This window comes from Streptopelia decaocto (genome assembly GCF_964273445.1).
Source record: "Streptopelia decaocto genome assembly, chromosome: Z".
Taxonomy (NCBI): Eukaryota; Metazoa; Chordata; class Aves; order Columbiformes; family Columbidae; genus Streptopelia; species Streptopelia decaocto.
This window is the reverse complement of record NC_138657.1, coordinates 1,781,749-1,797,386: the sequence shown is the minus strand read 5'-3', so window position 1 is coordinate 1,797,386 and position 15,638 is coordinate 1,781,749. Positions and strand designations below refer to the sequence as shown.

Genomic DNA, 15,638 nt, shown 5'->3' with positions numbered 1-15,638 from the left:
GCACAGAGGGGGAACAATCAAAAATCAAACGCGGAAACAAGACCCAAAGACTAAAGACTTTCAAGAAAGCCACTAAATGAATGATCCCTTGGAAAGAAGGGGCCTGGGATGTGCTGGGAAGGTGAGATGAACTGGTTGTGTGACCCGGACGAGCAGCTCTGCGAGTGTCTGCAGCGGCGAGACCACAAAACCTGTTCTCACCGAGGGAGCATGAAACGTTCAGTGCTGCCAGTATGAAAATACTGCCTTTTTTTTTAAATTTAGAGGCAAAAAAAGCAATGCGAAAGAACCGTATTGAACATGCGAGAAGTTATTTTAAGACTTCATCATCATATCTAAAGAGGAGCACACCAGGGGAACCAAATATTTGTCGCGTCTGTGACAAGTGATCATGGTCTGAAGACAGTTCTTATTACAGGAACACAAATACTGCTTTAACAAGGCTTATTTCAAATGGCTGAAAAAAAAAATGTCAAGTCTCATCAACTCAAAAAAATGAACAGAAAAGCTGAATGAAAATATTATGAATGAAGTCATTTTGAACCCCAAAATGTGAGCTTCCGCTGTTTAATACTGTAGCTTAGTGCAAACGGGGAAGAAGCTCTTACAGCCGTAAATACAAATGCAGAATAAACAGGCAAAAAGGGAATTTGGTAATGGATACCAAAGAAGTTATGGATTATTTGAAACTTAAGTGAGGAAAGAGTGAAAGCACAAATGGGAAAAATGCAGTGTTTTTTAATTCCCCTTCTCTGTAACACAGTCTTCACGGTGGGCTTTTTGTGGTCCTGGACTTTATTTGTTTCTATTGATTTTATTTACATTTTCTGTCTTTTTAAAAGCTGCCTGCGAAACTTCAACTGGCAGAAAGAATCTGAGACATAAAGCAAGATAGGACAAGAAATTCGGAATGACAGGAGGTGCCTTTTTTTTTTTTTTTATTTCCTATTTTCTTTATACCACCCGCTCACAATTAAAACTTCATCTCCTCCAGATGTCACACAGAAGGTGGGCATGATTTTAGAAGCAGCTGATAGATGATTGTAGCAAGGAGGATGTCTTGATTTTAACAGCGATCCTGCAGTGCAGCTTTCATAAGCAGTTGTTAAATGCTCCTGTGGTTCGGTGCCGGTGGAACACTGCAGCCCTTTCTTCAGAATTACCTACATTTCTGCTTCCAGCACTTGACAATGCAAAGTATTAACATCTTCAGTTCTCAGACAGATTTCTGCTGGGTAGGAGCAGGTGAAACCTCACAAACGCAGTTCAGACAGGGGCACCCGGCCATGCTGGGGCCGGTCGCTGTTATTTTACGTGGGTTGGATTCGCGTTTGCAGTAAATGTGAAGCAGTCTGTTTATTCCACTTGAGCTTTGCGCTGAATCCTGGAATTGAAGCGTTCGGTCTGGTTTAGGAATCCTTTGCTGTGGGAAACATGCAAAGATTATCAGTAGAGAAGAATCCTGTGGAAAAGTGCGTTGTACTTTCACTGTGTCCTACTGAGCGTCTCATTTCACCTCCTTTATAAAAATCACAAGATATTACTTAACGCTGAGCAACGCGTTTGCACAAGAGGCCTCGCGACCGAGCAGCTTCAACCCAGCTCTTGTCATACACAGGTCTGGAAAACATATACATTTTTTTAATCTTAAAAATGAATTTTTTTTTTTTTTTTTTTTTTTTTGTCAATGAAAACTATTATTTCCAGAGGTTAAAAAATAAATACGTAGTCTTGTCATCTAGCAGTTGCATTTAAAAGTAGCAACCTTTAGGTTGTGTGATGCTTGGGAAAAGTTATCTTGTGTCTTCTGGGCCACAAAGATTCTTTCTGATACTAATTCCAAAAGAAAATATAGTGTGAAAACAAAACAACTCTTAAGGATTCCTTTTGTGGTTTGTTTTCATTCATTCTTCTGGCTTGATGTTGATGGAATAGGCTTTTTGATTACCGTGCATAAATACTGAGAATGCGCTTCATGAAAAATAAAAATACACTAGCTTTCCCGACAAAGATGATATGTTACCTTTTGTAAAACACTTTTCACAAGAATTATATAAGAAACTTTTTAAAAAGTGAAATGCTGAGAACTCATGAAAAACCAGCTTTGTTCTGGAGTGTTCTGCAAGACTGAAAAGCCTTTCTTTTGGCCTGAAAATTTTCTTTAATTCAAAATTCTTATTTTGCTTGTTGTTTACACCCCGAATCTGTTTCTATGTCTTATTCCTGGATAATTTATTTTGGTTCCTGCTATTGTGCCAAAAGTATGATACACAAATATTCTCAAATTTGTCTTTAGCAGTTTTTGCTGAAACTCGAACATACATAAATCTGTCATGACATTCACTCTTATGCTTCGTTATATGTTCTTGAGAGTTTTTACAGTCTGTTATGTCTTTGTTTTTCACTTACTGCTCTTGCATTTGTTGTAAAGATTAAATATACGTGATCTATATTTCAAGTTACCACTCCTAATTCTTTGGTCCTGTATATAGTTCAAAGAAATGCCAGACTGGTATGAAAAGTTTTGGCGCAATGAAACAAAGATTGAAAGCAATGCTATTGACAGAACTTTATGGTCTGTGTTCTACTATTTACTCTGCAGATATATGGGTTTACGATGTAAACCTTGCAAAGTTATTTCACCGCTGTTACATGTGCAAACAATTTAATTGTACTTTGGATTTTGAAATATTGGCTCTCAATATATGATTGCATGATTTATTTTTGCAAGAGTGTACTTAGCGTACCTATAATTTTTCTGTGCCAAACTATCAATCCCTCAACTCCACAAATGATTTTTGAATAAATTATGCATGTAAGAGCAGATGACTGCTCCAGGGTATTATATAACTTTTTAAAAAAAATTGTACAACTGTCATCTAAACAATTTGTGCACACATAAAATGCAAAACCCAGCACATGTACCTTTTCCGTTATGTAGCTTAACTGCACCTTTTGGAGCTCGATTTGGAAGAGTGAGATCCCTGAAAAGGCACAGCACGTAAGATTCTTCCCACTTCTAACCATGGAAGGAGTGTTTTATCAGTGAGAGACCTGATGAAGTTGAACTGAGAAATAATGATAGACCATTTTAGCAGAGAGATTTAGATTTAATTGTTTTCTGTAGTGCCTATAGCCATTGATGGGCACTTTTTACAATGACTAAACTCACAAAGTACTTTGCTACTGGCCCTTTTTGTGACTTCATCAATGCCCAGACTGCTTGTGCCGATTGTCACTTACTGGCCAATCATCATTCTGGATGGAAAGAAACCAAAACAGCAACAAAAAAAATAAATTAACATAATAATATAAGCATAATAATTAACAAACAATCTCTTGACCGTCCTGTCCTCTCCTTAAAACAAAAGAAGCTCCTGTGAAACATCTTGGTATGTCTCACCCTGAGGCTTGTCAGCTGGGTATTTGTCTGCGCAAATGTCAAAGAATGTTGGGTTAAAATGCAAAATCTTTAACCAAAAAAGTGACTGCTGGGTTTGGAGAACTACTGCTCTGCCTATACCAGATATCCTTTGGGACAGTTAATCACTTTCTATGTATTTAGTACATTGCTGTGTATGGCGCGGTCGTGGCCTCATCTGGGAACGGCAGGAACAGTCATAAAACTGGAGAAAACCGACAGACTGAGCCAAAATTGGGTGAGGAGGGGAGGGAAGGAAAACAAAAGGTCGGTTTTGGTTCACAAATGCAAGAACTGCACCAGGACCTTTAAAAGATGGAAAATTGAACTGCATTCTCTGGCTCGTTAGCTTGGAGGTGTCTGTGCTCTGATACGCACGTCTGGTGGAGCTTCGGTCTGGTTCAGCAACGTCAGTTCATGGGTAGTTGTCAGAAATATTGAAGGTTAATTATTTGTCTGCAGAGGAGGCCAGATGATTAACATCACACATTTGCATTGCGTTAATGCAACAACCTCCATCGGTCCGCCCATTCATCCCTTTCTCTCACTCTAGTCAAATTTGGGATCCTCCCAAAGCCACATCTAGTTTGCTGTAGGAACTACTCTGTTTGCTAGTCCACACGCCAGAACAAAAACCACCTGCCATTTCGATCCCTTACTTCCCAATGTTCGTTCCATCCTCTAGAGAGAAAGCGTAACCTTAATCCACATAATAAAACCCGCTTAAGACATATTTATTATTTAGAACAACAAGATACCAATGGAGAGCCCAGAACATTGATTGGGTAGTGAGGTGGACTGTGAACTGGCTGAAGGGAAGAAGCCAGAGAGTCGTGGTCAATGGGGCAGAGTCCAGTTGAGGCCTGGATCTAGTGCAGAGCCTCGCGGGGTAGTGCTGGGGCCAGTACTATTCAATATATTCATCAATGATTTGGATGAGAGAATAGAGTGACCGTCAGCAAGTTTGCTGATGACACCAAGCTGGGAGGAGTGGGTGACACTGGAAGCTGTGCTGCCATCAGAGACCTGGACAGGCTGGGGAGCTGGGCGGGGAAAAATTTAATGAAATATAACAAGGGCAAGTGTAGAGTCTTGAATCTGGGCAGGAACAACCCCAGGTTCCAGTATAAATTGGGGAATGACCTGTTGGAGACCAGTGTAGGGGAAAGGGACCTGGGGGTCCTGGGGACAGCAGGGTGACCATGAGCCAGCACTGGGCCCTTGTGGCCAGGAAGCCAATGGGACCTGGGGTGGGTTAGAAGGGGGTGGTCAGTAGGTCAGAGAGGTTCTCCTGCCCCTCTGCTCTGCCCTGGGGAGACCACACCTGGAATCTTGTGTCCAGTTGTGGCCCCTCAGTTCCAGCAGGACAGGGAACTGCTGCAGAGAGTCCAGCGCAGCCACCAAGATGCTGCAGGGAGTGGAGCATCTCCCGTGTGAGGAAAGGCTGAGGGAGCTGGGGCTCTGGAGCTGGACAAGAGGAGACTGAGGGGGGACTCATTCCTGGGGATCAATATGGAAAGGGGGAGTGTCAGGAGGATGGAGCCAGGCTCTTCTGGGTGACAACCAGTGACAGGACAAGGGGCAATGGGTGCAAACTGGAACACAGGAGGTTCCACTTAAATGTGAGAAGCAACTTGTTGGGGGTGAGGGTGGCAGAGCCTGGCCCAGGCTGCCCAGGGGGTTGTGGAGTCTCCTTCTCTGCAGACATTCCAACCCGCCTGGACACCTTCCTGTGTAACCTCATCTGGGTGTTCCTGCTCCATGGGGGGATTGCACTGGATGAGCTTTCCAGGGCCCTTCCAACCCCTGACATTCTGGGATTCTGTGACATATGGAACAACTCCTTAAAGGTGCTTTTTCTGGAATATCAGAGAGGTGAAATTCCGAGTGGAAATGACTACTGCATTTCTTGAATTATAACCTTGCAGGTGGTTGGTCTGAATTTTACATTTATTAGGTTCTTGGTTCTCTAAGAGCGTGTATCAGGTTAAAGAATGCATAGGTTTTATTGATATGTAGGTAGGTGTTTGTAGGTTGTGAAAACAGATGTGCTATGAATTTCCAAGTGTAAATTAAAAGTTCAGAGAACTTAAAGGAAATAAAACCTGGGGCAAAACACATTAGTTTTAGTAAAAAGCATAAATAACTCACGGACAGCAACGCATACAAATAGCTCCCAGTATCACGTGTAACACAGGTAGCTTAGAACAATGCAAAAACATCGATATTACAAAATGCATGTGGGATATTAGGAGCAGAAGTGTTCAGACAACCTTAAATCTGAAATTATTAACCACATAGGACCTCTAACACTTTAAGTCTTTATGAGTTAGGCTAGAAAATGAATTATCTATCCACGTATAACTGAGTGCCAGCAGTGCCCACATCCTAAATTATAATAAAAATTAATCAGTAGGTTTTTAAAGGATTCCTGAAAGACAATATTGAGGTGGAAAACAAAACAGAGTCAAGATGACACATGAAGATCTATTTGATACTATTTCTTTATCTAAATATCCAAATGTTAGTAGACTTTTTACATGGAAAACATAGATTATGGGACAAAAAATGAAGTACTTGCACATTAGGTAATTACAAAGTTTTTTAAATTTAAATTTACAAAATTTACCGAAGTTACTTGTGTAAAGTTATTGCTGTCCTCTCGTGAATCCATCTAGTGACAAAATATATATTTGACCATATCATTAACACTTATTTTAAGGAACACATCTGGGTGTATTGCTAACCATTGATCGTTCCCTAATGCATGAGTCCTTGTTTTACAACGTGATCACCATTATGTGGTTCAGAGAAGAGATGTAACTCAGGGCTGTTGTAGACATTGAGATGTCTATTGATGCCTTGGCCAATTTACTGCAGAAACTGGGTAACGAGCTGTTTTACTTTGCTTTCTTCAGTAGGAAACATTATAAAGTATCTCCTCAGAGATGGTTGCAACCTACTAGCAGCTGAAGTTGTCACAAATCTGAAGGACTTGATCTGGTAGTCATCAAATTTGCACTGGCCATGACTTGAGTGTCTCCTTGTCAGCTTAGGGATGGTTGTGTACTAAATGCAGACCTAAAATCTTAATTAGTATCATCACTTTATGCCATTAGTACTTGGAAATTGCCATTTCTTCCTGCGACACTTGTTATAGAATCAGTTTTTCAGAAAAAAAAGAAGAAAGGGTTTGGATTTATTTTTGCTGTTTTGCATGATTCCTTGACTTTTAGAATGTTTTTTTCGCTAGCTCCGTATAATTGTTTCACTTACTGCGATAATAACTGGCAGTCTATTCTCAAGTGCTGTTGTAGAGAGGAATAATCTGGTTCCTCCACCATCTTTCTGATGGGTATTACAAGGCCCTCAGTGATACTCAACCCGCTCAAGACCTTGTGTGCTTTTCTTGTACTGACTAGGAGTCCAAAAGTAGAGGAAAAAGCAAGTTTGCCCTTCCCCATTTCCTCGGCATTGCACTTAAAATAGGTTTAGAGCTTCTGTTTCCACCTGCGCTATTTCCAACGCGGTTTTGCACCAGCCGAGACCTCCGCAAGATCTATATGCTCATGTAGGCCATCAGGTTACTCTCCCATTTCACGCCTAATTGGGCAACGCGTCTAATTCCTCAGTCTTTGAATAGTCTTTGAATAGTGTCTGTCACTAAAAAGAGAAAAATCGCACGTATTTTTAAGGAGTTCCAATAAAGTAGTTTTATACCAGCATATAATTGGTATGTTACCCTGGCTGAGAGGGAAACGGGGTATTTCTGCCAGAGGAAGCTAATTGGAAGGAGCAGCCTCGCGCCTGCCCGGCACCGCTGTGAGGATGCAGAGATTAATCGGGGAACATCCTTTGCCGCGGCGCCAATTTCCAGAACAAACAGCTTTGTTGCCTGTGGTCTCTCCAAAAACCCTTTCCTAAAGTAAAGCGCGATCTACGGGGCACTGTTCGTCAGGACAGCAGTCGCTAAAAGGCAGGGCTATGTCTTAGTGCCTGGCTTTTCCCAAAATTCGCTCTCTCTCCTGTCCTCCTTCAGTTTCATTGGCGTTAATGCTGTCTCGGTTTTGCCCAGATTCTAATTTTATCAGCCGCCTTTCAAAAGTAGCAAGATGTTAAGATTTGGAGCACCCTCAACAGGATAATAAACAAATGTAATTAGAGATATTCCATGCCATGAAGTCTCCCATTTAAGCCCGTTTCATAAAAAGAGCTAAACATAATAAAACCTTAAAGGAGAATTAGGTGTAAGCATTAATGATACCGCACAGTTACCTGGTTTGTGCTATCTGACCCAATTCATTATTATAAATATAACAGTTTCCCTTTAAGCTGACTCGGCTGAGCCATGAGGACAGATTTTTCCCATTCAGAAAGGTCTGTTGTGCACAATAGGCTTTAATTCTTATTTCTGACGACCTTTCCAGGAGCAGTTAACGTGCTTGGATTGCAGTGGTTGCACAGCTCAGGTCCCACACTTAGGAGATCAAATCGGGCTCCAGTTGCCTTCATTTACTGAGGATAAATGTAAATATGAGACACTCTTGGACCAACAAAGAGCCAGGACATAAAATACAAAAGCAAAACACTGCAGCTTTATCAACCCATCACACAAAATGAAATTAATCCTAAGCCCATTTTAGAATCAGCAGAACTTAAGAATATGGAACTACTGTTTTATTAAGAAAAGCCAAAGAAAGCAGCAATCTGTTGTACTAATTTTAGTCCTAATTTTACACACCTCACAATGTAAAAATGATCAGTTCTTTCAAATGTCTTTCATTTTCCTTCAATTAAGGGTTTAACTTTAAAGTAAGCAGTCTTGATTAATTAATGGTGTGTCATTTAGCAATCTTATACAACTGTTATTATTACTGTAATTTCAGTGAAAAAATGTGAATGTTGCAAAAGTACCTATTCAGCATAAGTGATGTTGCCAAAATGATGGGTTTTTATACCCCGAAGGTCAGTTAATAGAATCACTACATTTCCAACCAAACAACCTCTGCTGTTTCTCAGTAAGGACCAAGGAACAAGTTCAGTCCCAAACCCACATTCAGATACTCTAAAAGATGTACATATAGAAAGAGATTTGGACAAGAAAAACATCCAAATCAAATACTGTGCAAAGGTTCAGCTTTTATTCTGGCTGGTTATTCTGTCTTGTCAGGTCCACGTTGGTGAAGATTATAAATATACTCCTGCTAAGAAAGACAACATTTTCCTAGTGCTACCCAATGGATTACTGCTGAATTAATCTGGCAGGGTGAGAAGGGAGGAAGGGGCATAAAGAATTTCTTTTTAAAAAAAAAAAATATATATATATATATATATATATATATTTATATGACTGTTTACAGCTTATTCCAGAACCAGGTATGTTGTGAATTTAAAGGATAACAACCAGTTTGGAATAACTCCCCATTTCAGAGCGAGGGTTGTTACTCTGTGTTCACTTATGTCACTCACAAAGCTCATCCTATTCAGAATAAGTGTTTCCCAGAAGCGGAATTTGCTGTATGTGACCACACAAAAAGCGGTGTGCAACAGATTTTCATAAAATAGGAAAGAATATTCTAAACCCCAGCTTTTGTGTTCACTAACAGTTTATTATTGTGGCTTGGAGCATGTGTGCCTCATAGTGACAATACCGTACCTGCCGTCATAGGCAATCCCTGCAGCCATGGGTTCGGTCTTAAGACCACAGTTAGTCTTCAAAGGTGAAATAGAAAGCAAAGATAAAGTTTTTACACTTCATCGCTTCTTTATGATCTGAAATGGCCACATCAGCAGCAGAGGGAAAAGTCTGGTTTATTCTTTAAATAATACTTTTAGCATTTTTTAAGTACCGGTGCCTCAAAGCCCTTTTGTTGCTTTGGAGTTGCAAGATGGACCAGTCCCCATCTTCATTGTAAATGGTTTGCTATTATATATACATGATAAAAAAAAAAAATAACAGGAGCAATTAAGAGGAGGAAAAACTGCATTAGTGAAATGGTTACCCATGCTGCTGGTGAAGTTTTTGGGAAAAAAATGTGTCTTCCTCCTATTCGAGTGGCCCGAATTATGTCCATAGTGGCATCTATACGATGTGATGCGAACAGGAGCAGCTGCAGCTCAGATTGCAGCCTGAACAAGACCCGGCCAGGGCCCTTCATCAGCCATTCCCTTGGACCTCCAGGGCAAGAAACAAACGGAAAAGTGATGGATAATTTCTGCAGAGCTACGGAGATATTAACCGCACCTTGTGTATGAAAATTACTGTCACAACAGCCACCTAACTCGGCTGTTTTTAGTCTTTGGGGAACGAGTTTTACTGAAAAGAAGAACATTTAATATTTGGAAAATCTGAATATCAGACAGGGCTTACTCTGAAGATCAAATTGTACCATGTTTATCAGAAATAAATATCGCGTTCTTTATCATTTTCTCAGTTCGCTATTAGGATGGTCCTTCGAGCGCTGCCTGCGGATAATTCTTCTAAATCAAAAGATGCATAAAAAGATGCATAAAAAGATACATCTCCAAACTTCCGATGCTGCTAATAAGCTTCTCTATAATGTGTCTTTTAAGCCATAACACACACCAGATGCCAAGTCAGGGTTTGCAAGGGCGATAAAGCTGGTGCAGCTTTGCTTGGGACTAATGGCCACGGGCGCTCATCCTGGCGCAACTCGCAGCGCTGCAGACCCGTGGCCAAAACCCGCGCTTTTTCCATAAATTTGGGCTGATTTAATGGCAGGACCAACTGGAACACAAGTGTGAAGGGAGAGAAAAGGTCCTTGAGCGACACCAACCGTGGTCTAAATGGTAGGTAGAACCATATCATGGGTGTTTGCTTAGCGTGTGTCCAAAGCTGCATTATTTCAGAGCGAGTTTTACGTTTCCAAAGGAGTTCTGGGTTTGCCATGCAGGTTTATGCCTCCTCAGTATCGAGATACACCTGCCTTGTTCTATGACATTTTCATGTATTTTTGCTCGCCTTACGCATGTGTGAACAATCGCTGCCTGGTTGGGGTGACTGGACAGTAACAGAGGAACATTATTTAGTTTAAAACTCCTACTCAAGGTACATATTCCTGAGCTTTCTAGTCTTGTCAATTATAACTAAGCCATTAAGTTAATCATGTTGAATCCAGAAAAAGGTGCTACCCGAAACCTGTCAGGGTAATTGTTCTTTATCCGCTGAAGTAGGAGTGCTCTGTGTCAAGTAAACATTTTTCAAGTGTTCCACCATAACCTTCTCCTCATCTTCAATATCTGCACCTTCTTGCATCTCCCACCTGAAAGAAAAATAGTTTTTATTAATTTTTTGTGTGTTTTAAGCCAGGCTTTAGAACAAGCAAGCGACCACCGGAGAAAAACTGGAAAAGCCATTGCGCATTTGGGAAGCCGAGCACGTGTTCTCAGCGCCGCGAGTCCGCGGTGAAAACTCAAACACCGCCCGACATCCAGCCCAAATATTTAATGTGAGTGGTCGCTGTCCTCTCGCAGTGAGGATAATGTATTGCAAAATACCACAAAACTGACCGGCTTTGTTTCTTTAACCATCAGGTACACCCATCACACCAAAACCCATCACATTCTTCCCTTTCTCCGTGTGAACACTCAATTCTAGTTTAGGATAAAGTCCTAATACCATTAAAACGGAAAAAGTGAAAAATATGAAGATGATTTTGCCTTTTTTTTTTTTTTTTTTTTGTAGTTAATTAAATATAAAACCTTAAGAGTCACACAGCATTCCCTTGCAGAAAATCAGGATAATAAATGCAGAAATAGTGCTGATACACCGTCAGCTAAACTTTGTATCGCTCTAATTATGCCTAGATAATGCTCAGTAATGTGGCTCTATCTCTTTTACAAATTCGTGGATATTTAAGAGTTTGATATCCCTCTAATATTAATCTCTTTCTGTTCTAAGTAGATAATACAGCATAGGCTCCCAGTTCAGACCAGCTGAAGACAAAAGGTAAAGCATGAATGCTGAACACAGAAATCATATTTTCAAGTGTTAAATCCAGTAGATTATAAATGAGCCATAGGATGATCCTGTAAAGTAGGAGACGTGTAGAGAAGCAGCGGAACAAAGGCTGCTTTTAGGAAACCGATGTCAGGAGCAATACTTTAATCCTGTCCCCACACTTATTAGGTTCTCATTCAGACTGCGAAAACCAGAAGCCGTGTACAAGTTTAGATTGGTGAATAAATCAAATATAATGCAGAATGGTGGGAAGCGTATATTGCTTTCACCATATTTATTTGCTAAAAAAGAGGACCGTCATTACTGGCGATAAAGCACGGTGTGCGCTTCTTGTAACTGTATTTAAAAGCTTACAAAAAAACCAGAAAAAGAGCAAGTGCTCTGTAGTACAATCTGATTGCTAAAACACAGTTAGGAAAAAGATATTCAATGAACATGTATAAATTAGCATATATACATCATGCCTTTACCTTAAAACCTGAATCTGACAACCCACATTACTGCCTGGAGTGAGGAAGCATCAGAACAAGCAAAGTATACTATGAATAAAATTATAAATACCGCATGTCTATGATCAAAGTTTTGCAATAATTAACTTCCTATTACTCCATACTCCTGTCATACTTAACCTAATCTGAATATTAACATTAGGTGCAATTAATTGCTACTGTGTCTGTCTGCTTCATTCTCATCCCAGGTGAACGCTGTTAAACTGGGCGACTGGTTTCCCTTCTTCCTTTTGCTAATGTACCTTTTCGAACACAGGAAGAAGTTGTGCGAGCCTTAATTTGAATTTATGGTCCTCAGAGCCATTCCAAAACACCACTTTACCAGTCAAATTGATTCATTTTTAATTAGTTTGATTTGTTGCGTATTTCTAAGTAGAGGAGCTGTTTGCTGAGAAGGACGACAACTGGAAATGCTAAACGTGATACATTCAAAACAGTTATTGCTGGAGGTATAACTGGGAAATCTGGCAGTCTTGGCTAATGGAAGCTTAGCAATAAATCAGCAGATTCCTTTTAAAGATAGTGACTTCATACTTGTCAGCACATTTCATTGAATCTTTAAACGCTAGTGTTGGTAAAAATCTTCAATGTCATCCAGTTTGGACATTCTTTACTGTTCACTTTATAACAAGTTATTACTAATACATTACATTATCATTTTATCAAAAAGCAGGCTATTTTTAAAGCATTTAAGCAGGTCCAATGAGGATTAAAGTGCCTTCTATGCATTCGCTTAGTGGTATCCATGAATTAAAGAACTATGAAATGAGCCTGACAAACACGTGGTCCCTCAGCTAATTTTCCCCTCTCGTGTTTGAAGTCTGGGGACAATATCACCTTTAAAAAGACAGAAAGCAAGAAGGCCAGAACGTATCTTTGCTGTTCTCAACGGGATGAGAAACCACTTGGTTGTGTTCAAGTGGAAGAAGAGTCAAGATTACTATTCAAAAATTTGTCCAAAGTGGAACATGTTTTTACCAGCATATCTAAAATGTGCGGTGATTGTTTTGGCAATAGTAATTGGTACAAATCCAACTAGCCAGTTCAAGTAATGTGGATGTGAATGAAATTACCATCATGAATTACTTTTGAAATGCAAGGTTCGCCAGTGGGACAGCCAACCTGCTCACCTCTCTTATTTTAAGTTATTAGTAACGTAGCTCTTAGAGAAACGTTCCAAATCTGTTGTATTTTAATCTGGCTATATCTCAGAAGAATTAATAAAATCAGCACTTTGAAAGGGCACTGGAATTATTTGAACCAATCCATCGTATCACCATCTACGTTTTTGCTTAGAGTTCATACAATATGATGAGTCCAAGTGCCCAGAAAGCCCAACTTCCACTATATTCCTCATATTTAAAAGAAAACATACATTTAGAATAAAATGTCATCGCTTTTGTAATCTTCAGGGTAGCACTGCAAGTTTTCCGGCCAATACTGCTTGTGCACTTACAGAATTAAACATTTGAAATCTGTTTTCAAAATTCACTGAAATCTCGAATAATGCAGAAGGCATATTGTGTGTACATTGCCTAAAAACTTGTCTCTGAATGCCGTTCCTTTCCGTGTTGAATGTGGCTAAATAAAGGAAAAACATGTAGCAATGCATCCATGTGCTATCCCTATAATTAATATCAATACACCATTTATATAAATAGATATAGAGGGCTGAGCAGAGATAAATATATTTTTGTGCCATGGTGATACACTTGCTGCTTTGATTTTCTGTCGCGATATTGCGTTTATGTCGTAAATTGTGGAATTATTCCTATGATGGCACCTTTGAAAAACCGTAATAGGGGCTATATGTTACATTTAGGTGCTTGTTAGAGATCAAAAGGAAGAACATGCTGTTGATACCAAAGCAGTAGTATATTAAATCAGAAATAAAACACACACAGTAGCATGTATGTAGGATTACCAAAAGTGACAACGACTTTACCTGTAGCAGATTGCCACATTTTAGGAAATTTCATTAAGTTTAATAGATACTCTTTAATTAGTTACTAAGTTTGCTATTACGGGTCATTATTTAAAACAGTGTGTGGAGATTATAGGGTAAAAAATATGTAAAAAATTAAAAGCAAGAATAAACATGAACAAAATTGAAATAAAACATAAGAAGGCTTTTCAACTCAGATGTATTTTGAACTGTGAAAGATTTCCTTATTAATATTATTTGAGAGACTAACCATGCCCTTTCCTTACGCTTACACAAAACAATGTCTAAAAAGCGAACAGTTGACAGAGTTTTCTGGTGGTATTTTATTTATTGCTAATAGTGCTTATGCAATATTTTGATACCTGTTGAACTTCTCAATGTCTTGAAAAATGTTGTATCACACGTAACTACACGGAAGGAACAAGATACAAAGGAAACCAATGACACCATTGTTATTTCCCATGGAAAAGCTAATATCTCAGGTCCGCTTGTATGGAAGTGCTGGGAAATGATGAAGCATTAACTGATAGCCAAAAACATGCATTTCCATATTGAATTATAGCAATATTTAATAATTGCTCTGCAACAGCAATGGGTTTGACACTGAGCTAAGAAGATGACATAATTCACATATAATCTATTAGTAAACCAGATGCAGACAGTGCCATTCAAACACCCTAACATGGGTAAATATTCAGACTTCAAGCATCGCAAACTCTTAAGCTTATCTGTTTTTAATGTGAATTACCACTGTTTTCAAGAGGAATTTTGATAAAAACACAAGGAGAGAGGGTCTTCTGTCAAGTATTATGTAAGAAGGCAAGAGTGAGGGAAAAAAAACACAAAAAAGGTGCTTGAACTTAACTTACATTCCCGTTTATGTGGTTTGTCATTTCATGTAACTTACAATAAAATATTTTCCACATATTCACCTTCAATTTCTTCAATAAACAGTTTTGCTGTAATTTTCCAACCTCTGCCTAAACACATTTATTTATAAACAACACTGTAAACTGAAGGAGGCGAAAGAAAGCAATAGTTTGTGCATAAACAACTAACTGATGCAATTTTGTGAAATTGAGATGGAATTCATCCCATTGTTTAATGGGTGCAGATATTCTGCACGGGACTTCACCCCCATACGCGCTGCCAGCTGTGGCATATTCTTGTAGGGTATATATTATAAATTTAAATGTACGTGTTTATTCTATTCCAAAATAAACTTACACATTAACTGTATTAGAAGATTGCCAAGAAAGTCAGTAGTGTTCTCTACACCGGGCAGAGAAATCGTGCAGTTAAATAAAATACAATATCTTGCTGCCAGCTCATAGAGCATTTTAATTAATTACTTTTGTGCTTCCTGAAGTGCACGAGAGACACAACTGCGGATTAAGCTATTTCAGGCAGCGAAACGATTGTTTTATCAATGTCTAGCATGTTATACTTCACCACCAGACAAGAAATCTCAGCAGCTGGTATGTTGTTTGACATTTTTAAGTAATAGAACATACATCTCTGCAAGTTTCACTTCATATTTCGGTTGTGTTACAAACACACTTTTTGTAGCACGAGGAATCATAGACCGTGAAATGCATTTTATATCAGTGTTAGACAGCCCACTAAATCCAGTGTTTGTCCGTAATCTCAAGTCCTGAAAAATCATGGAGTTTCTATGGCAATGTTTTATTGGTTTTTTAATGTTAATATTGAATTCAAAGGGAAGTATCCGGTAGGTTAATCAGATTGAATTTGATTAATTTTTCTTTAAGACTGTGACTG

The 15,638-nt window shown here is 39.2% G+C and overlaps 1 protein-coding gene across 2 annotated transcripts in view; it reads right to left on the bottom strand.

The window, feature by feature from the left end:
- Nucleotides 1-1,139: 1,139 nt before the first annotated feature.
- KIAA0825 overlaps nt 1,140-15,638 on the bottom strand; it is a 237,978-nt gene continuing 223,479 nt past the window's right edge. The window contains exons 20-21 of one of the 2 annotated variants that reach the window (XM_082074214.1): nt 10,581-10,704; nt 1,140-1,423 (exon numbers count right to left, since the gene is read on the bottom strand). In XM_082074214.1, the coding sequence (XP_081930340.1) occupies nt 10,584-10,704 (121 nt within the window). In that variant the 3' untranslated portion in view covers nt 1,140-1,423; nt 10,581-10,583. Of the gene's footprint in view, nt 1,424-5,445; nt 10,705-15,638 lie in introns of those variants that run through there. The other variant, XM_082074215.1, reaches the window with a different exon arrangement.